We start from the raw sequence: 24,489 nt of genomic DNA, 5'->3' as shown, positions 1-24,489 counted from the left end.
ACTGACCCTGGTCCTTTTCCCCTCTATAGTGTAACTAACTGACCCTGGTCCTTTTCCCCTATATAGTGTAACTAACTGACCCTGGTCCTTTTCCCCTCTATAGTGTAACTGACCCTGGTCCTTTTCCCCTCTATAGTGTGACTGACCCTGGTCCTTTACCCCTCTATAGTGTAACTGATCCTGGTCCTTTTCCCTTATATAGTGTGACTGACCCTGGTCCTTTTCCCCTCTATAGTGTAACTGACCCTGGTCCTTTTCCCCTCTATAGTGTAACTAACTGACCCTGGTCCTTTTCCCCTATATAGTGTAACTAACTGACCCTGGTCCTTTTCCCCTCTATAGTGTAACTGACCCTGATCCTTTTCCCCTCTATAGTGTAACTGACCCTGGTCCTTTACCCCTCTATAGTGTAACTGACCCTGGTCCTTTTCCCCTCTATAGTGTAACTGACCCTGATCCTTTTCCCCTCTATAGTGTAACTGACCCTGGTCCTTTACCCCTCTATAGTGTAACTGACCCTGGTCCTTTACCCCTCTATAGTGTAACTGACCCTGGTCCTTTTCCCCTCTATAGTGTAACTAACTGACCCTGGTCCTTTTCCCCTCTATAGTGTAACTGACCCTGGTCCTTTTCCCCTCTATAGTGTAACTGACCCTGGTCCTTCACCCCTCTATAGTGTAACTGACCCTGGTCCTTTACCCCTCTATAGTGTAACTAACTGACCCTGGTCCTTTTCCCCTCTATAGTGTAACTGACCCTGGTCCTTTACCCCTCTATAGTGTAACTGACCCTGGTCCTTTTCCCCTCTATAGTGTAACTGACCCTGGTCCAGAGTAGTGCAGCATGAAGGGAATAGTGTGAAGGTGAGGACTCACCAGAGTCCCAGCGGAAGTAGCGGAGAGGCTTTCCACTGATCCACTGCCACCCACTGTCCTGTTCCAGAGCATTCAGCCCCGTCCACAGCGGCACATGCAGCCTACCACACAGGCCTGTGTGTGTGTGTGTGTGTGTGTGTGTGTGTGTGTGTGTGTGTGTGTGTGTGTGTGTGTGTGTGTGTATATATAAGATAAGGAGAGAACGTTCCATATGACATAAATAGTACACTAATAAACACACTAGTACATGAACAGTACACTAATAAACACACTACTTGAGTTTGACACGCCTGATATATGTGAGCATGGCCAACGGATGGCGCTACCTGCTAAGTAGGTCTGCTCGAGGGGTTCGGTGATTGAGGCCAAGTCTGCTCCCTGCTGCTGGCAGCTGGTCCGAGCCTGGTGCCAGGTCAGAGCAGAGTGGAGGTTCACCTGGTAGAATGCATCTGTGACCGGGTTCTTATGCCAATGCTCCGTAGCTGCAGAGGGATGGGGGAGAGATGTTCAGACTCAGAGAGCATAGCCTTGCTATTGAGAAAGGCAGCCGTAGGCAGACTTGGCTCTCAAGAGAAGACAGGCTATGTGCACACTGCCCACAAAATGAGGTGGAAACTGAGCTGCACTTCCTAACCTCCTGCCCAATGTATGACCATATTAGAGACACGTAGCGAGAGTAGAGAGAGAGTAGAGAGAGTAGAGAGAGTAGAGAGAGTAGAGAGAGAGTAGAGAGAGTAGAGAGAGTAGAGAGAGTAGAGAGAGTAGAGAGAGAGAGAGAGTAGAGAGAGAGTAGAGAGAGTAGAGAGAGAGTAGAGAGAGTAGAGAGAGAGAGAGAGAGTAGAGAGAGTAGAGAGAGTAGAGAGAGTAGAGAGAGTAGAGAGAGAGTAGAGAGAGTAGAGAGAGTAGAGAGAGTAGAGAGAGTAGAGAGAGAGAGAGAGTAGAGAGAGAGTAGAGAGAGTAGAGAGAGAGAGAGAGTAGAGAGAGTAGAGCGAGAGAGAGAGAGGAGAGAGAGGAAGGAGAGAGAGAGAGAGAGAGAGAGAGAGAGGAGAGAGAGGGAGAGAGTGAGAGAGAGAGAGAGAGAGAGAGAGAGAGAGGAGAGAGAGAGAGAGAGGAGAGAGAGGAGGGAGAGAGAGAGAGAGAGAGGAGAGAGAGAGAGAGAGAGAGAGAGAGAGAGAGAGAGAGATCTAACAGCTGCTTATATTGACACAGTAAGTAATAGATGTAATACTCACATTTGGATGGACAGTTGCCCCACAGTTCATTGTCTTGGTAGTTTGTTTCAATGGCACACCAAAGCCGTCTATCAGAGGAGTCTACCAAGGTGCAGTCTCCATACCATTGGTCTTTGTACAGGAAAGGAAACTGACAGGGACGCCCAAATGCGTTTCCTTCGATGGTAAAGAGTTCTGAAAAGGGGACAGGGGTTACTGGTTACTGTGTGATCTGTATGTAGTTCAGTGCTCAGTGCGACGTGGGTTTTAGACCCAAAGGGTTTTACTATATTAGTGTGTCTGCCATCTTGCCTCCCTGTGTGACCTTGTTGGGGAACATGGCTTTCTATACTAACACTCTTAGGGGAGACTGGCTGAGTGTGTTCCTGTGTTACTGTACGTTGTGGATTCTCAGGGAAAAAAATCAATATGTCAACATTTCAATAAAATATACTGTCTGATGTAGTTATATTTAACCTGTAATCTATAAAATATACTGTCTGATGTAGTTATATTTAACCTGTAAAATATACTGTCTGAAGTAGTTATATTTAACCTGTAAAATATACTGTCTGATGTAGTTATATTTAACCTGTAAAATATACTGTCTGATGTAGTTATATTTAACCTGTAAAATATACTGTCTGATGTAGTTATATTTAACCTGTAATATATAAAATATACTGTCTGGTGTAGTTATATTTAACCTGTAAAATATACTGTCTGATGTAGTTATATTTAACCTGTAATCTATAAAATATACTGTCTGATGTAGTTATATTTAACCTGTAATATATAAAATATACTGTCTGATGTAGTTATATTTAACCTGTAATCTATAAAATATACTGTCTGATGTAGTTATATTTAACCTGTAATCTATAAAATATACTGTCTGATGTAGTTATATTTAACCTGTAAAATATACTGTCTGATGTAGTTATATTTAACCTGTAATCTATAAAATATACTGTCTGATGTAGTTATATTTAACCTGTAATCTATAAAATATACTGTCTGATGTAGTTATATTTAACCTGTAATCTATAAAATATACTGTCTGATGTAGTTATATTTAACCTGTAATCTATAAAATATACTGTCTGATGTAGTTATATTTAACCTGTAATCTATAAAATATACTGTCTGATGTAGTTATATTTAACCTGTAATCTATAAAATATACTGTCTGATGTAGTTATATTTAACCTGTAATCTATAAAATATACTGTCTGATGTAGTTATATTTAACCTGTAATATATAAAATATACTGTCTGATGTAGTTATATTTAACCTGTAGTCTATAAAATATACTGTCTGATGTAGTTATATTTAACCTGTAATATATAAAATATACTGTCTGATGTAGTTATATTTAACCTGTAATATATAAAATATACTGTCTGATGTAGTTATATTTAACCTGTAATATATAAAATATACTGTCTGATGTAGTTATATTTAACCTGTAATATATAAAATATACTGTCTGATGTAGTTATATTTAACCTGTAATCTATAAAATATACTGTCTGATGTAGTTATATTTAACCTGTAATCTATAAAATATACTGTCTGATGTAGTTATATTTAACCTGTAATCTATAAAATATACTGTCTGATGTAGTTATATTTAACCTGTAATCTATAAAATATACTGTCTGATGTAGTTATATTTAACCTGTAATCTATAAAATATACTGTCTGGTGTAGTTATATTTAACCTGTAATCTATAAAATATACTGTCTGATGTAGTTATATTTAACCTGTAATCTATAAAATATACTGTCTGATGTAGTTATATTTAACCTGTAATCTATAAAATATACTGTCTGATGTAGTTATATTTAACCTGTAATCTATAAAATATACTGTCTGATGTAGTTATATTTAACCTGTAATCTATAAAATATACTGTCTGATGTAGTTATATTTAACCTGTAATCTATAAAATATACTGTCTGATGTAGTTATATTTAACCTGTAAAATATAAAATATACTGTCTGATGTAGTTATATTTAACCTGTAATCTATAAAATATACTGTCTGATGTAGTTATATTTAACCTGTAATCTATAAAATATACTGTCTGGTGTAGTTATATTTAACCTGTAATCTATAAAATATACTGTCTGATGTAGTTATATTTAACCTGTAATATATAAAATATACTGTCTGATGTAGTTATATTTAACCTGTAAAATATACTGTCTGATGTAGTTATATTTAACCTGTAATCTATAAAATATACTGTCTGATGTAGTTATATTTAACCTGTAAAATATACTGTCTGATGTAGTTATATTTAACCTGTAATCTATAAAATATACTGTCTGATGTAGTTATATTTAACCTGTAATATATAAAATATACTGTCTGATGTAGTTATATTTAACCTGTAATCTATAAAATATACTGTCTGATGTAGTTATATTTAACCTGTAATATATAAAATATACTGTCTGATGTAGTTATATTTAACCTGTAATATATAAAATATACTGTCTGATGTAGTTATATTTAACCTGTAATCTATAAAATATACTGTCTGATGTAGTTATATTTAACCTGTAATCTATAAAATATACTGTCTGATGTAGTTATATTTAACCTGTAATCTATAAAATATACTGTCTGATGTAGTTATATTTAACCTGTAAAATATAAAATATACTGTCTGATGTAGTTATATTTAACCTGTAATCTATAAAATATACTGTCTGATGTAGTTATATTTAACCTGTAAAATATAAAATATACTGTCTGATGTAGTTATATTTAACCTGTAATCTATAAAATATACTGTCTGATGTAGTTATATTTAACCTGTAATATATAAAATATACTGTCTGATGTAGTTATATTTAACCTGTAATCTATAAAATATACTGTCTGATGTAGTTATATTTAACCTGTAATATATAAAATATACTGTCTGATGTAGTTATATTTAACCTGTAATATATAAAATATACTGTCTGATGTAGTTATATTTAACCTGTAATCTATAAAATATACTGTCTGATGTAGTTATATTTAACCTGTAATCTATAAAATATACTGTCTGATGTAGTTATATTTAACCTGTAATCTATAAAATATACTGTCTGATGTAGTTATATTTAACCTGTAAAATATAAAATATACTGTCTGATGTAGTTATATTTAACCTGTAATCTATAAAATATACTGTCTGATGTAGTTATATTTAACCTGTAAAATATAAAATATACTGTCTGATGTAGTTATATTTAACCTGTAATCTATAAAATATACTGTCTGGTGTAGTTATATTTAACCTGTAATCTATAAAATATACTGTCTGATGTAGTTATATTTAACCTGTAAAATATAAAATATACTGTCTGATGTAGTTATATTTAACCTGTAATCTATAAAATATACTGTCTGGTGTAGGTATATTGAACCTGTAATCTATAAAATATACTGTCTGATGTAGTTATATTTAACCTGTAAAATATACTGTCTGATGTAGTTATATTTAACCTGTAAAATATACTGTCTGATGTAGTTATATTTAACCTGTAAAATATACTGTCTGATGTAGTTATATTTAACCTGTAATCTATAAAATATACTGTTTGATGTAGTTATATTTAACCTGTAAAATATAAAATATACTGTCTGATGTAGTTATATTTAACCTGTAATCTATAAAATATACTGTCTGATGTAGTTATATTTAACCTGTAATATATAAAATATACTGTCTGATGTAGTTATATTTAACCTGTAATATATAAAATATACTGTCTGATGTAGTTATATTTAACCTGTAAAATATACTGTCTGATGTAGTTATATTTAACCTGTAATCTATAAAATATACTGTCTGATGTAGTTATATTTAACCTGTAATCTATAAAATATACTGTCTGATGTAGTTATATTTAACCTGTAAAATATACTGTCTGATGTAGTTATATTTAACCTGTAAAATATACTGTCTGATGTAGTTATATTTAACCTGTAATCTATAAAATATACTGTCTGATGTAGTTATATTTAACCTGTAAAATATACTGTCTGATGTAGTTATATTTAACCTGTAATATATAAAATATACTGTCTGATGTAGTTATATTTAACCTGTAATCTATAAAATATACTGTCTGATGTAGTTATATTTAACCTGTAATATATAAAATATACTGTCTGATGTAGTTATATTTAACCTGTAATCTATAAAATATACTGTCTGATGTAGTTATATTTAACCTGTAATCTATAAAATATACTGTCTGATGTAGTTATATTTAACCTGTAATCTATAAAATATACTGTCTGATGTAGTTATATTTAACCTGTAAAATATACTGTCTGATGTAGTTATATTTAACCTGTAAAATATACTGTCTGGTGTAGTTATATTTAACCTGTAATCTATAAAATATACTGTCTGATGTAGTTATATTTAACCTGTAATATATAAAATATACTGTCTGATGTAGTTATATTTAACCTGTAAAATATACTGTCTGGTGTAGTTATATTTAACCTGTAATCTATAAAATATACTGTCTGATGTAGTTATATTTAACCTGTAATCTATAAAATATACTGTCTGATGTAGTTATATTTAACCTGTAAAATATACTGTCTGGTGTAGTTATATTTAACCTGTAATCTATAAAATATACTGTCTGATGTAGTTATATTTAACCTGTAATCTATAAAATATACTGTCTGATGTAGTTATATTTAACCTGTAAAATATACTGTCTGGTGTAGTTATATTTAACCTGTAATCTATAAAATATACTGTCTGATGTAGTTATATTTAACCTGTAATCTATATAATATACTGTCTGATGTAGTTATATTTAACCTGTAATATATAAAATATACTGTCTGATGTAGTTATATTTAACCTGTAATCTATAAAATATACTGTCTGATGTAGTTATATTTAACCTGTAATCTATTAAATATACTGTCTGATGTAGTTATATTTAACCTGTAAAATATAAAATATACTGTCTGATGTAGTTATATTTAACCTGTAGAATATACTGTCTGATGTAGTTATATTTAACCTGTAATCTATAAAATATACTGTCTGATGTAGTTATATTTAACCTGTAATCAATAAAATATACTGTCTGATGTAGTTATATTTAACCTGTAATCTATAAAATATACTGTCTGATGTAGTTATATTTAACCTGTAATCTATAAAATATACTGTCTGATGTAGTTATATTTAACCTGTAATCTATAAAATATACTGTCTGATGTAGTTATATTTAACCTGTAAAATATACTGTCTGATGTAGTTATATTTAACCTGTAATCTATAAAATATACTGTCTGATGTAGTTATATTTAACCTGTAATATATAAAATATACTGTCTGGTGTAGTTATATTTAACCTGTAATCTATAAAATATACTGTCTGATGTAGTTATATTTAACCTGTAATCTATAAAATATACTGTCTGATGTAGTTATATTTAACCTGTAATCTATAAAATATACTGTCTGATGTAGTTATATTTAACCTGTAATCTATAAAATATACTGTCTGATGTAGTTATATTTAACCTGTAATCTATAAAATATACTGTCTGATGTAGTTATATTTAACCTGTAATCTATAAAATATACTGTCTGATGTAGTTATATTTAACCTGTAATCTATAAAATATACTGTCTGATGTAGTTATATTTAACCTGTAAAATATAAAATATACTGTCTGATGTAGTTATATTTAACCTGTAATCTATAAAATATACTGTCTGATGTAGTTATATTTAACCTGTAAAATATAAAATATACTGTCTGATGTAGTTATATTTAACCTGTAAAATATAAAATATACTGTCTGATGTAGTTATATTTAACCTGTAATCTATAAAATATACTGTCTGATGTAGTTATATTTAACCTGTAATCTATAAAATATACTGTCTGATGTAGTTATATTTAACCTGTAATCTATAAAATATACTGTTTGATGTAGTTATATTTAACCTGTAATCTATAAAATATACTGTCTGGTGTAGTTATATTTAACCTGTAATCTATAAAATATACTGTCTGATGTAGTTATATTTAACCTGTAAAATATACTGTCTGATGTAGTTATATTTAACCTGTAATCTATAAAATATACTGTCTGATGTAGTTATATTTAACCTGTAATATATAAAATATACTGTCTGATGTAGTTATATTTAACCTGTAAAATATAAAATATACTGTCTGATGTAGTTATATTTAACCTGTAATCTATAAAATATACTGTCTGGTGTAGTTATATTTAACCTGTAATCTATAAAATATACTGTCTGATGTAGTTATATTTAACCTGTAATCTATAAAATATACTGTCTGATGTAGTTATATTTAACCTGTAATCTATAAAATATACTGTCTGATGTAGTTATATTTAACCTGTAATCTATAAAATATACTGTCTGATGTAGTTATATTTAACCTGTAATCTATAAAATATACTGTCTGATGTAGTTATATTTAACCTGTAATCTATAAAATATACTGTCTGATGTAGTTATATTTAACCTGTAATCTATAAAATATACTGTCTGATGTAGTTATATTTAACCTGTAATCTATAAAATATACTGTCTGATGTAGTTATATTTAACCTGTAATCTATAAAATATACTGTCTGATGTAGTTATATTTAACCTGTAAAATATACTGTCTGATGTAGTTATATTTAACCTGTAATCTATAAAATATACTGTCTGATGTAGTTATATTTAACCTGTAAAATATACTGTCTGATGTAGTTATATTTAACCTGTAATCTATAAAATATACTGTCTGATGTAGTTATATTTAACCTGTAAAATATACTGTCTGATGTAGTTATATTTAACCTGTAATATATAAAATATACTGTCTGATGTAGTTATATTTAACCTGTAATCTATAAAATATACTGTCTGATGTAGTTATATTTAACCTGTAATCTATAAAATATACTGTCTGATGTAGTTATATTTAACCTGTAATCTATAAAATATACTGTCTGATGTAGTTATATTTAACCTGTAATCTATAAAATATACTGTCTGATGTAGTTATATTTAACCTGTAATCTATAAAATATACTGTCTGATGTAGTTATATTTAACCTGTAAAATATACTGTCTGATGTAGTTATATTTAACCTGTAAAATATACTGTCTGATGTAGTTATATTTAACCTGTAATATATAAAATATACTGTCTGATGTAGTTATATTTAACCTGTAATATATAAAATATACTGTCTGATGTAGTCATATTTAACCTGTAATATATAAAATATACTGTCTGATGTAGTTATATTTAACCTGTAAAATATACTGTCTGATGTAGTTATATTTAACCTGTAATCTATAAAATATACTGTCTGATGTAGTTATATTTAACCTGTAATCTATAAAATATACTGTCTGATGTAGTTATATTTAACCTGTAATATATAAAATATACTGTCTGATGTAGTTATATTTAACCTGTAATCTATAAAATATACTGTCTGATGTAGTTATATTTAACCTGTAAAATATACTGTCTGATGTAGTTATATTTAACCTGTAATCTATAAAATATACTGTCTGATGTAGTTATATTTAACCTGTAATCTATAAAATATACTGTCTGATGTAGTTATATTTAACCTGTAAAATATAAAATATACTGTCTGATGTAGTTATATTTAACCTGTAATATATAAAATATACTGTCTGGTGTAGTTATATTTAACCTGTAATCTATAAAATATACTGTCTGATGTAGTTATATTTAACCTGTAATCTATAAAATATACTGTCTGATGTAGTTATATTTAACCTGTAATCTATAAAATATACTGTCTGATGTAGTTATATTTAACCTGTAATATATAAAATATACTGTCTGATGTAGTTATATTTAACCTGTAATCTATAAAATATACTGTCTGATGTAGTTATATTTAACCTGTAATCTATGAAATATACTGTCTGATGTAGTTATATTTAACCTGTAATCTATAAAATATACTGTCTGATGTAGTTATATTTAACCTGTAATCTATAAAATATACTGTCTGATGTAGTTATATTTAACCTGTAATATATAAAATATACTGTCTGATGTAGTTATATTTAACCTGTAATCTATAAAATATACTGTCTGATGTAGTTATATTTAACCTGTAATATATAAAATATACTGTCTGATGTAGTTATATTTAACCTGTAATATATAAAATATACTGTCTGATGTAGTTATATTTAACCTGTAATCTATAAAATATACTGTCTGATGTAGTTATATTTAACCTGTAATCTATAAAATATACTGTCTGATGTAGTTATATTTAACCTGTAATCTATAAAATATACTGTCTGATGTAGTTATATTTAACCTGTAATCTATAAAATATACTGTCTGATGTAGTTATATTTAACCTGTAATCTATAAAATATACTGTCTGATGTAGTTATATTTAACCTGTAATCTATAAAATATACTGTCTGATGTAGTTATATTTAACCTGTAATCTATAAAATATACTGTCTGATGTAGTTATATTTAACCTGTAAAATATACTGTCTGATGTAGTTATATTTAACCTATAAAATAGACTGTCTGATGTAGTTATATTTAACCTGTAAAATATACTGTCTGATGTAGTTATATTTAACCTGTAATCTATAAAATATACTGTCTGATGTAGTTATATTTAACCTGTAAAATATAAAATATACTGTCTGATGTAGTTATATTTAACCTGTAATCTATAAAATATACTGTCTGATGTAGTTATATTTAACCTGTAAAATATACTGTCTGATGTAGTTATATTTAACCTGTAATCTATAAAATATACTGTCTGATGTAGTTATATTTAACCTGTAATCTATAAAATATACTGTCTGATGTAGTTATATTTAACCTGTAATCTATAAAATATACTGTCTGATGTAGTTATATTTAACCTGTAATCTATAAAATATACTGTCTGATGTAGTTATATTTAACCTGTAATCTATAAAATATACTGTCTGATGTAGTTATATTTAACCTGTAATCTATAAAATATACTGTCTGATGTAGTTATATTTAACCTGTAATCTATAAAATATACTGTCTGATGTAGTTATATTTAACCTGTAATCTATAAAATATACTGTCTGATGTAGTTATATTTAACCTGTAATATATAAAATATACTGTCTGATGTAGTTATATTTAACCTGTAATCTATAAAATATACTGTCTGATGTAGTTATATTTAACCTGTAATCTATAAAATATACTGTCTGATGTAGTTATATTTAACCTGTAATCTATAAAATATACTGTCTGATGTAGTTATATTTAACCTGTAAAATATACTGTCTGATGTAGTTATATTTAACCTGTAATCTATAAAATATACTGTCTGATGTAGTTATATTTAACCTGTAATCTATAAAATATACTGTCTGATGTAGTTATATGAAACCTGCTTCTTTTGCTTCTTGTGTTGTGTGTCGAGACTTTGTCCATTTTTTCTAAAATTCATTTTACAATCCTAATAAATGTGAACCGTGTGACTCTAATCCCATACCTCTGTGGGTCCTTGAGCAGGGGCCGTCCGTTGTTCCAGAGATGGTCCAGCGACTCCGAGGCCCCGTGTCTCTGGACAGCACCAGATCATTGTTGTCGTTGATGTGCAGGTACAGAGTCTGTCCTTTCAGTGTGAGCAGTGTGTTATTACTGCACTCCCACTGCTGGAGGAGGCTCTTCTCATCACAGTCAGAATACACCAGCGTACTACCCTCTGTCTTCCCAGAAACCCCAGCACACTTCCTGTTGTTGGTGTAGTAGAGACGTCCACCTGACACCCAGCGTGCCAGGTCCTGTCTAATGCCACTTTCTGCATTGAAGAGGTTGAACGGACCGTCTACAAAGAAAAATTACAACAATCACTAACCAGCATTGACATAATAGGCAAACATTTGAACACTTTAATTGAACCTTCTATCATAAGGACTTTTTAACAGTCGTAGGGCTACATAACACTGTTATAGAGCTATATTACACTGTCATAGGGCTACATAACACTGTCATAGAGCTATATAAAACACTGTCATAGGGCTACATAACACTGTTATAGAGCTATACACCACTGTCATAGGGCTACATAACACTGTTATAGAGCTATATTACACTGTCATAGGGCTACATAACACTGTCATAGAGCTATACACCACTGTCATAGGGCTACATAACACTGTCATAGAGCTATATAAAACACTGCCATGGGGCTACATAGCACTGTCATAGAGCTAAATAAAACACTGTCATAGGGCTACATAACACTGTCATAGAGCTATATAAAACACTGCCATAGGGCTACATAGCACTGTCATAGAGCTATATAAAACACTGTCATAGGGCTACATAACACTGTCATAGAGCTATATACACCACTGTCATAGGGCTACATAACACTGTCATAGGGCTACATAACACTGTCATAGAGCTATATAAAACACTGTCATGGGGCGACACTACACATTTAAAAATAGATCAGCAAATGGTTATGACATTAAGCTGCCAGTACAAGACAGGACAGGAGTTAGAGAGAAAGGTCCTCTGCAGCGTAAATTAGATTAAAAATCAGATTAACAACATACCTGTTTCAGGTGTAAACTAATAACCAATGAGATGAACAACATACCTGTTTCAGGTGTAAACCAATAACCAATGAGATGAACAACATACCTGTTTCAGGTGTAAACCAATAACCAATGAGATGAACAACATACCTGTTTCAGGTGTAAACTAATAACCAATGAGATGAACAACATACCTGTTTCAGGTGTAAACTAATAATCAATGAGATGAACAACATACCTGTTTCAGGTGTAAACCAATAACCAATGAGATGAACAACATACCTGTTTCAGGTGTAAACCAATAACCAATGAGATGAACAACATACCTGTTTCAGGTGTAAACTAATAACCAATGAGATGAACAACATACCTGTTTCAGGTGTAAACTAATAACCAATGAGATAAACAACATACCTGTTTCAGGTGTAAACTAATAACCAATGAGATGAACAACATACCTGTTTCAGGTGTAAACTAATAACCAATGAGATGAACAACATACCTGTTTCAGGTGTAAACCAATAACCAATGAGATGAACAACATACCTGTTTCAGGTGTAAACTAATAACCAATGAGATGAACAACATACCTGTTTCAGGTGTAAACTAATAACCAATGAGATGAACAACATACCTGTTTCAGGTGTAAACCAATAACCAATGAGATGAACAACATACCTGTTTCAGGTGTAAACCAATAACCAATGAGATGAACAACATACCTGTTTCAGGTGTAAACCAATAACCAATGAGATGAACAACATACCTGTTTCAGGTGTAAACCAATAACCAATGAGATGAACAACATACCTGTTTCAGGTGTAAACTAATAACCAATGAGATGAACAACATACCTGTTTCAGGTGTAAACCAATAACCAATGAGATGAACAACATACCTGTTTCAGGTGTAAACTAATAACCAATGAGATGAACAATATACCTGTTTCAGGTGTAAACCAATAACCAATGAGATGAACAACATACCTGTTTCAGGTGTAAACTAATAACCAATGAGATGAACAACATACCTGTTTCAGGTGTAAACCAATAACCAATGAGATGAACAACATACCTGTTTCAGGTGTAAACCAATAACCAATGAGATGAACAACATACCTGTTTCAGGTGTAAACCAATAACCAATGAGATGAACAACATACCTGTTTCAGGTGTAAACTAATAACCAATGAGATGAACAACATACCTGTTTCAGGTGTAAACCATTAACCAATGAGATGAACAACATACCTGTTTCAGGTGTAAACCAATAACCAATGAGATGAACAACATACCTGTTTCAGGTGTAAACCAATAACCAATGAGATGAACAACATACCTGTTTCAGGTGTAAACTAATAACCAATGAGATGAACAACATTCCTGTTTCAGGTGTAAACTAATAACCGATGAGATGAACAACATACCTGTTTCAGGTGTAAACTAATAACCAATGAGATGAACAACATACCTGTTTCAGGTGTAAACTAATAACCAATGAGATGAACAACATACCTGTTTCAGGTGTAAACCAATAACCAATGAGATGAACAACATACCTGTTTCAGGTGTAAACTAATAACCAATGAGATGAACAACATACCTGTTTCAGGTGTAAACCAATAACCAATGAGATGAACAACATACCTGTTTCAGGTGTAAACTAATAACCAATGAGATGAACAACAGACCTGTTTCAGGTGTAAACTAATAACCAATGAGATGAACAACATACCTGTTTCAGGTGTAAACCAATAACCAATGAGATGAACAACATACCTGTTTCAGGTGTAAACTAATAACCAATGAGATGAACAACATACCTGTTTCAGGTGTAAACTAATAACCAATGAGATGAACAACATACCTGTTTCAGGTGTAAACCAATAACCAATGAGATGAACAACATACCTGTTTCAGGTGTAAACTAATAACCAATGAGATGAACAACATACCTGTTTCAGGTGTAAACTAATAACCAATGAGATGAACAACATACCTGTTTCAGGTGTAAACCAATAACCAATGAGATGAACAACATACCTGTTTCAGGTGTAAACTAATAACCAATGAGATGAACAACATACCTGTTTCAGGTGTAAACTAATAACCAATGAGATGAACAACATACCTGTTTCAGGTGTAAACCAATAACCAATGAGATGAACAACATACCTGTTTCAGGTGTAAACTAATAACCAATGAGATGAACAATATACCTGTTTCAGGTGTAAACCAATAACCAATGAGATGAACAACATACCTGTTTCAGGTGTAAACTAATAACCAATGAGATGAACAACATACCTGTTTCAGGTGTAAACTAATAACCAATGAGATGAACAACATACCTGTTTCAGGTGTAAACCAATAACCAATGAGATGAACAACATACCTGTTTCAGGTGTAAACCAATAACCAATGAGATGAACAACATACCTGTTTCAGGTGTAAACCAATAACCAATGAGATGAACAACATACCTGTTTCAGGTGTAAACCAATAACCAATGAGATGAACAACATACCTGTTTCAGGTGTAAACCAATAACCAATGAGATGAACAACATACCTGTTTCAGGTGTAAACCAATAACCAATGAGATGAACAACATACCTGTTTCAGGTGTAAACTAATAACCAATGAGATGAACAACATACCTGTTTCAGGTGTAAACTAATAACCAATGAGATGAACAACATACCTGTTTCAGGTGTAAACCAATAACCAATGAGATGAACAACATACCTGTTTCAGGTGTAAACTAATAACCAATGAGATGAACAACATACCTGTTTCAGGTGTAAACTAATAACCAATGAGATGAACAACATACCTGTTTCAGGTGTAAACCAATAACCAATGAGATGAACAACATACCTGTTTCAGGTGTAAACCAATAACCGATGAGATGAACAACATACCTGTTTCAGGTGTAAACCAATAACCAATGAGATGAACAACATACCTGTTTCAGGTGTAAACCAATAACCAATGAGATGAACAACATACCTGTTTCAGGTGTAAACCAATAACCAATGAGATGAACAACATACCTGTTTCAGGTGTAAACTAATAACCAATGAGATGAACAACATACCTGTTTCAGGTGTAAACCAATAACCGATGAGATGAACAACATACCTGTTTCAGGTGTAAACCAATAACCAATGAGATGAACAACATACCTGTTTCAGGTGTAAACCAATAACCAATGAGATGAACAACATACCTGTTTCAGGTGTAAACCAATAACCAATGAGATGAACAACATACCTGTTTCAGGTGTAAACCAATAACCGATGAGATGAACAACATACCTGTTTCAGGTGTAAACCAATAACCAATGAGATGAACAACATACCTGTTTCAGGTGTAAACCAATAACCAATGAGATAAACAACATACCTGTTTCAGGTGTAAACCAATAACCAATGAGATGAACAACATACCTGTTTCAGGTGTAAACCAATAACCAATGAGATGAACAACATACCTGTTTCAGGTGTAAACCAATAACCAATGAGATGAACAACATACCTGTTTCAGGTGTAAACCAATAACCAATGAGATGAACAACATACCTGTTTCAGGTGTAAACCAATAACCAATGAGATGAACAACATACCTGTTTCAGGTGTAAACCAATAACCAATGAGATGAACAACATACCTGTTTCAGGTGTAAACTAATAACCAATGAGATGAACAACATACCTGTTTCAGGTGTAAACTAATAACCAATGAGATGAACAACATACCTGTTTCAGGTGTAAACTAATAACCAATGAGATGAACAACATACCTGTTTCAGGTGTAAACTAATAACCAATGAGATGAACAACATACCTGTTTCAGGTGTAAACCAATAACCAATGAGATGAACAACATACCTGTTTCAGGTGTAAACCAATAACCAATGAGATGAACAACAGACCTGTTTCAGGTGTAAACTAATAACCAATGAGATGAACAACAGACCTGTTTCAGGTGTAAACTAATAACCAATGAGATGAACAACATACCTGTTTCAGGTGTAAACCAATAACCAATGAGATGAACAACATACCTGTTTCAGGTGTAAACTAATAACCAATGAGATGAACAACATACCTGTTTCAGGTGTAAACTAATAACCAATGAGATGAACAACATACCTGTTTCAGCTGTAAACCAATAACCAATGAGATGAACAACATACCTGTTTCAGGTGTAAACTAATAACCAATGAGATGAACAACATACCTGTTTCAGGTGTAAACTAATAACCAATGAGATGAACAACATACCTGTTTCAGGTGTAAACCAATAACCAATGAGATGAACAACATACCTGTTTCAGGTGTAAACTAATAACCAATGAGATGAACAACATACCTGTTTCAGGTGTAAACTAATAACCAATGAGATGAACAACATACCTGTTTCAGGTGTAAACCAATAACCAATGAGATGAACAACATACCTGTTTCAGGTGTAAACCAATAACCAATGAGATGAACAACATACCTGTTTCAGGTGTAAACTAATAACCAATGAGATTAACAATATACCTGTTTCAGGTGTAAACCAATAACCAATGAGATGAACAACATACCTGTTTCAGGTGTAAACTAATAACCAATGAGATGAACAACATACCTGTTTCAGGTGTAAACTAATAACCAATGAGATGAACAACATACCTGTTTCAGGTGTAAACCAATAACCAATGAGATGAACAACATACCTGTTTCAGGTGTAAACCAATAACCAATGAGATGAACAACATACCTGTTTCAGGTGTAAACCAATAACCAATGAGATGAACAACATACCTGTTTCAGGTGTAAACCAATAACCAATGAGATGAACAACATACCTGTTTCAGGTGTAAACCAATAACCAATGAGATGAACAACATACCTGTTTCAGGTGTAAACTAATAACCAATGAGATGAACAACATACCTGTTTCAGGTGTAAACTAATAACCAATGAGATGAACAACATACCTGTTTCAGGTGTAAACCAATAACCAATGAGATGAACAACATACCTGTTTCAGGTGTAAACTAATAACCAATGAGATGAACAACATACCTGTTTCAGGTGTAAACTAATAACCAATGAGATGAACAACATACCTGTTTCAGGTGTAAACTAATAACCAATGAGATGAACAACATACCTGTTTCAGGTGTAAACCAATAACCAATGAGATGAACAACATACCTGTTTCAGGTGTAAACCAATAACCAATGAGATGAACAATATACCTGTTTCAGGTGTAAACTAATAACCAATGAGATGAACAACATACCTGTTTCAGGTGTAAACTAATAACCAATGAGATGAACAACATACCTGTTTCAGGTGTAAACTAATAACCAATGAGATGAACAACATACCTGTTTCAGGTGTAAACTAATAACCAATGAGATGAACAACATACCTGTTTCAGGTGTAAACTAATAACCAATGAGATGAACAACATACCTGTTTCAGGTGTAAACTAATAACCAATGAGATGAACAACATACCTGTTTCAGGTGTAAACTAATAACCAATGAGATGAACAACATACCTGTTTCAGGTGTAAACTAATAACCAATGAGATGAACAACATACCTGTTTCAGGTGTAAACTAATAACCAATGAGATGAACAACATACCTGTTTCAGGTGTAAACTAATAACCAATGAGATGAACAACATACCTGTTTCAGGTGTAAACTAATAACCAATGAGATGAACAACATACCTGTTTCAGGTGTAAACCATTAACCAATGAGATGAACAACATACCTGTTTCAGGTGTAAACCAATAACCAATGAGATGAACAACATACCTGTTTCAGGTGTAAACCAATAACCAATGAGATGAACAACATGCCTGTTTCAGGTGTAAACTAATAACCAATGAGATGAACAACATACCTGTTTCAGGTGTAAACTAATAACCAATGAGATGAACAACATACCTGTTTCAGGTGTAAACTAATAACCAATGAGATGAACAACATACCTGTTTCAGGTGTAAACCAATAACCAATGAGATGAACAACATACCTGTTTCAGGTGTAAACCAATAACCGATGAGATGAACAACATACCTGTTTCAGGTGTAAACCAATAACCAATGAGATGAACAACATACCTGTTTCAGGTGTAAACCAATAACCAATGAGATGAACAACATACCTGTTTCAGGTGTAAACCAATAACCAATGAGATGAACAACATACCTGTTTCAGGTGTAAACTAATAACCAATGAGATGAACAACATACCTGTTTCAGGTGTAAACCAATAACCGATGAGATGAACAACATACCTGTTTCAGGTGTAAACCAATAACCAATGAGATGAACAACATACCTGTTTCAGGTGTAAACCAATAACCAATGAGATGAACAACATACCTGTTTCAGGTGTAAACCAATAACCAATGAGATGAACAACATACCTGTTTCAGGTGTAAACCAATAACCGATGAGATGAACAACATACCTGTTTCAGGTGTAAACCAATAACCAATGAGATGAACAACATACCTGTTTCAGGTGTAAACCAATAACCAATGAGATAAACAACATACCTGTTTCAGGTGTAAACCAATAACCAATGAGATGAACAACATACCTGTTTCAGGTGTAAACTAATAACCAATGAGATGAACAACATACCTGTTTCAGGTGTAAACCAATAACCAATGAGATGAACAACATACCTGTTTCAGGTGTAAACCAATAACCAATGAGATGAACAACATACCTGTTTCAGGTGTAAACCAATAACCAATGAGATGAACAACATACCTGTTTCAGGTGTAAACTAATAACCAATGAGATGAACAACATACCTGTTTCAGGTGTAAACTAATAACCAATGAGATGAACAACATACCTGTTTCAGGTGTAAACTAATAACCAATGAGATGAACAACATACCTGTTTCAGGTGTAAACTAATAACCAATGAGATGAACAACATACCTGTTTCAGGTGTAAACTAATAACCAATGAGATGAACAACATACCTGTTTCAGGTGTAAACCAATAACCAATGAGATGAACAACATACCTGTTTCAGGTGTAAACTAATAACCAATGAGATGAACAACAGACCTGTTTCAGGTGTAAACTAATAACCAATGAGATGAACAACATACCTGTTTCAGGTGTAAACCAATAACCAATGAGATGAACAACATACCTGTTTCAGGTGTAAACTAATAACCAATGAGATGAACAACATACCTGTTTCAGGTGTAAACTAATAACCAATGAGATGAACAACATACCTGTTTCAGGTGTAAACCAATAACCAATGAGATGAACAACATACCTGTTTCAGGTGTAAACCAATAACCAATGAGATGAACAACATACCTGTTTCAGGTGTAAACTAATAACCAATGAGATGAACAACATACCTGTTTCAGGTGTAAACTAATAACCAATGAGATGAACAACATACCTGTTTCAGGTGTAAACCAATAACCAATGAGATGAACAACATACCTGTTTCAGGTGTAAACTAATAACCAATGAGATGAACAATATACCTGTTTCAGGTGTAAACCAATAACCAATGAGATGAACAACATACCTGTTTCAGGTGTAAACTAATAACCAATGAGATGAACAACATACCTGTTTCAGGTGTAAACTAATAACCAATGAGATGAACAACATACCTGTTTCAGGTGTAAACCAATAACCAATGAGATGAACAACATACCTGTTTCAGGTGTAAACCAATAACCAATGAGATGAACAACATACCTGTTTCAGGTGTAAACCAATAACCAATGAGATGAACAACATACCTGTTTCAGGTGTAAACCAATAACCAATGAGATGAACAACATACCTGTTTCAGGTGTAAACTAATAACCAATGAGATGAACAACATACCTGTTTCAGGTGTAAACTAATAACCAATGAGATGAACAACATACCTGTTTCAGGTGTAAACCAATAACCAATGAGATGAACAACATACCTGTTTCAGGTGTAAACCAATAACCAATGAGATGAACAATATACCTGTTTCAGGTGTAAACTAATAACCAATGAGATGAACAACATACCTGTTTCAGGTGTAAACCAATAACCAATGAGATGAACAACATACCTGTTTCAGGTGTAAACTAATAACCAATGAGATGAACAACATACCTGTTTCAGGTGTAAACCAATAACCAATGAGATGAACAACATACCTGTTTCAGGTGTAAACCAATAACCAATGAGATGAACAACATACCTGTTTCAGGTGTAAACCAATAACCAATGAGATGAACAACATACCTGTTTCAGGTGTAAACCAATAACCAATGAGATGAACAACATACCTGTTTCAGGTGTAAACCAATAACCAATGAGATGAACAACATACCTGTTTCAGGTGTAAACCAATAACCGATGAGATGAACAACATACCTGTTTCAGGTGTAAACCAATAACCAATGAGATGAACAACATACCTGTTTCAGGTGTAAACCAATAACCAATGAGATAAACAACATACCTGTTTCAGGTGTAAACCAATAACCAATGAGATGAACAACATACCTGTTTCAGGTGTAAACTAATAACCAATGAGATGAACAACATACCTGTTTCAGGTGTAAACCAATAACCAATGAGATGAACAATATACCTGTTTCAGGTGTAAACCAATAACCAATGAGATGAACAACATACCTGTTTCAGGTGTAAACCAATAACCAATGAGATGAACAACATACCTGTTTCAGGTGTAAACTAATAACCAATGAGATGAACAACATACCTGTTTCAGGTGTAAACTAATAACCAATGAGATGAACAACATACCTGTTTCAGGTGTAAACTAATAACCAATGAGATGAACAACATACCTGTTTCAGGTGTAAACTAATAACCAATGAGATGAACAACATACCTGTTTCAGGTGTAAACTAATAACCAATGAGATGAACAACATACCTGTTTCAGGTGTAAACCAATAACCAATGAGATGAACAACATACCTGTTTCAGGTGTAAACTAATAACCAATGAGATGAACAACATACCTGTTTCAGGTGTAAACCAATAACCAATGAGATGAACAACATACCTGTTTCAGGTGTAAACTAATAACCAATGAGATGAACAACATACCTGTTTCAGGTGTAAACTAATAACCAATGAGATGAACAACATACCTGTTTCAGGTGTAAACCAATAACCAATGAGATGAACAACATACCTGTTTCAGGTGTAAACTAATAACCAATGAGATGAACAACATACCTGTTTCAGGTGTAAACTAATAACCAATGAGATGAACAACATACCTGTTTCAGGTGTAAACTAATAACCAATGAGATGAACAACATACCTGTTTCAGGTGTAAACCAATAACCAATGAGATGAACAACATACCTGTTTCAGGTGTAAACTAATAACCAATGAGATGAACAACATACCTGTTTCAGGTGTAAACTAATAACCAATGAGATGAACAACATACCTGTTTCAGGTGTAAACTAATAACCAATGAGATGAACAACATACCTGTTTCAGGTGTAAACCAATAACCGATGAGATGAACAACATACCTGTTTCAGGTGTAAACCAATAACCAATGAGATGAACAACATACCTGTTTCAGGTGTAAACCAATAACCAATGAGATGAACAACATACCTGTTTCAGGTGTAAAGTAATAACCAATGAGATGAACAACATACCTGTTTCAGGTGTAAACTAATAACCAATGAGATGAACAACATACCTGTTTCAGGTGTAAACCAATAACCAATGAGATGAACAACATACCTGTTTCAGGTGTAAACCAATAACCAATGAGATGAACAACATACCTGTTTCAGGTGTAAACCAATAACCAATGAGATGAACAACATACCTGTTTCAGGTGTGAACTAATAACCAATGAGATGAACAACATACCTGTTTCAGGTGTAAACTAATAACCAATGAGATGAACAACATACCTGTTTCAGGTGTAAACTAATAACCAATGAGATGAACAACATACCTGTTTCAGGTGTAAACTAATAACCAATGAGATGAACAACATACCTGTTTCAGGTGTAAACCAATAACCAATGAGATGAACAACATACCTGTTTCAGGTGTAAACTAATAACCAATGAGATGAACAACATACCTGTTTCAGGTGTAAACTAATAACCAATGAGATGAACAACATACCTGTTTCAGGTGTAAACTAATAACCAATGAGATGAACAACATACCTGTTTCAGGTGTAAACCAATAACCAATGAGATGAACAACATACCTGTTTCAGGTGTAAACTAATAACCAATGAGATGAACAACATACCTGTTTCAGGTGTAAACTAATAACCAATGAGATGAACAACATACCTGTTTCAGGTGTAAACTAATAACCAATGAGATGAACAACATACCTGTTTCAGGTGTAAACTAATAACCAATGAGATGAACAACATACCTGTTTCAGGTGTAAAGTAATAACCAATGAGATGAACAACATACCTGTTTCAGGTGTAAACTAATAACCAATGAGATGAACAACATACCTGTTTCAGGTGTAAACTAATAACCAATGAGATGAACAACATACCTGTTTCAGGTGTAAACCAATAACCAATGAGATGAACAACATACCTGTTTCAGGTGTAAACTAATAACCAATGAGATGAACAACATACCTGTTTCAGGTGTAAACCAATAACCAATGAGATGAACAACATACCTGTTTCAGGTGTAAACTAATAACCAATGAGATGAACAACATACCTGTTTCAGGTGTAAACTAATAACCAATGAGATGAACAACATACCTGTTTCAGGTGTAAACTAATAACCAATGAGATGAACAACATACCTGTTTCAGGTGTAAACTAATAACCAATGAGATGAACAACATACCTGTTTCAGGTGTAAACCAATAACCAATGAGATGAACAACATACCTGTTTCAGGTGTAAACTAATAACCAATGAGATGAACAACATACCTGTTTCAGGTGTAAACTAATAACCAATGAGATGAACAACATACCTGTTTCAGGAGCCCCCAGGGTGGTTTGAATGAAGAGCATCAGTACTGTTATCATGATGGTTGTCATGGTCCCAGTTGGGTTGTGACTGACATACAGACGTCCTACAGCAGAGTGGAGTGTTCTGTACGACTGGGTCTGCTATTTAATAACATGACAGTCTCTGTCACATGACAGCTTTTTTTTTCTCCATCAACGACATTTCAACACTTTTCTAGTGAATGGGAGGTGCACTGACACATTCGATCAGCCAACATGTACTCACTATGTCAGGGTTTACAATTCGCAGAAAACACTGTGGTGTTTAAAAAAATATATGTTCTGTGTATTTTATGCGAACCACAAGTCATGAGACAATAGTCAATGTCTGAGCCCCAAATAGCATCATATTCCGATATAGAACCCTGTGGGCCTTGGTTAAAAGTAGGGCACTACAAAGGGCCCTGGTTAAAAGTAGGGCACTACAAAGGGCCCTGGTTAAAAGTAGGGCACTACAAAGGACCCTGGTTAAAAGTAGGGCAATACAAAGGGCCCTGGTTAAAAGTAGGGCACTACAAAGGGCCCTGGTTAAAAGTAGGGCACTACAAAGGGCCTTGGTTAAAAGTAGGGCACCACAAAGGGACCTGGTTGAAAGTAGGGCACCACAAAGGGCCCTGGTTGAAAGTAGGGCACTACAAAGGGCCCTGGTTAAAAGTAGGGCACTACAAAGGGCCCTGGTTAAAAGTAGGGCACTACAAAGGGCCCTGGTTAA

General features: G+C 32.8%; 1 protein-coding gene and 1 long non-coding RNA gene across 51 annotated transcripts in view; both read right to left on the bottom strand.

Moving 5' to 3' along the window:
* Nucleotides 1-24,110, bottom strand: part of LOC110508265 (macrophage mannose receptor 1) — an 81,194-nt gene extending 57,084 nt beyond the window's left edge. The window contains exons 1-5 of the mRNA XM_090226043.1: nt 23,741-24,110; nt 11,669-12,004; nt 2,108-2,281; nt 1,202-1,357; nt 876-989 (exon numbers count right to left, since the gene is read on the bottom strand). Of these exons, the coding sequence (XP_090082169.1) occupies nt 876-989; nt 1,202-1,357; nt 2,108-2,281; nt 11,669-12,004; nt 23,741-23,807 (847 nt within the window). The 5' untranslated portion in view covers nt 23,808-24,110. The remainder of the gene's footprint in view (nt 1-875; nt 990-1,201; nt 1,358-2,107; nt 2,282-11,668; nt 12,005-23,740) is intronic.
* LOC149971186 (uncharacterized) lies at nt 2,645-11,620 on the bottom strand. 50 transcript variants are annotated; one of them, XR_016493029.1, is made up of 7 exons: nt 10,761-11,620; nt 8,251-10,688; nt 8,086-8,171; nt 7,441-7,483; nt 5,633-7,067; nt 5,346-5,431; nt 4,142-4,320 (listed from the first exon to the last, which is right to left on the bottom strand). It is a non-coding gene; the product is annotated as an uncharacterized LOC149971186 (long non-coding RNA). The 50 variants fall into 50 exon arrangements; XR_016493030.1 differs by having other exon boundaries at nt 5,633-6,895; nt 7,362-8,128; nt 8,337-8,422; nt 8,767-10,688; XR_016493032.1 differs by having other exon boundaries at nt 5,633-6,895; nt 7,362-8,128; nt 8,337-8,422; nt 8,961-10,688.
* Nucleotides 24,111-24,489: the final 379 nt, after the last annotated feature.

This window comes from Oncorhynchus mykiss, chromosome 28, assembly GCF_057628025.1.
Source record: "Oncorhynchus mykiss isolate SJ-2025 chromosome 28, ASM5762802v1, whole genome shotgun sequence".
Taxonomy (NCBI): Eukaryota; Metazoa; Chordata; class Actinopteri; order Salmoniformes; family Salmonidae; genus Oncorhynchus; species Oncorhynchus mykiss.
The sequence above is the reverse complement of the archived record's forward strand: the minus strand, read 5'-3'. Positions and strand labels throughout refer to the sequence as shown.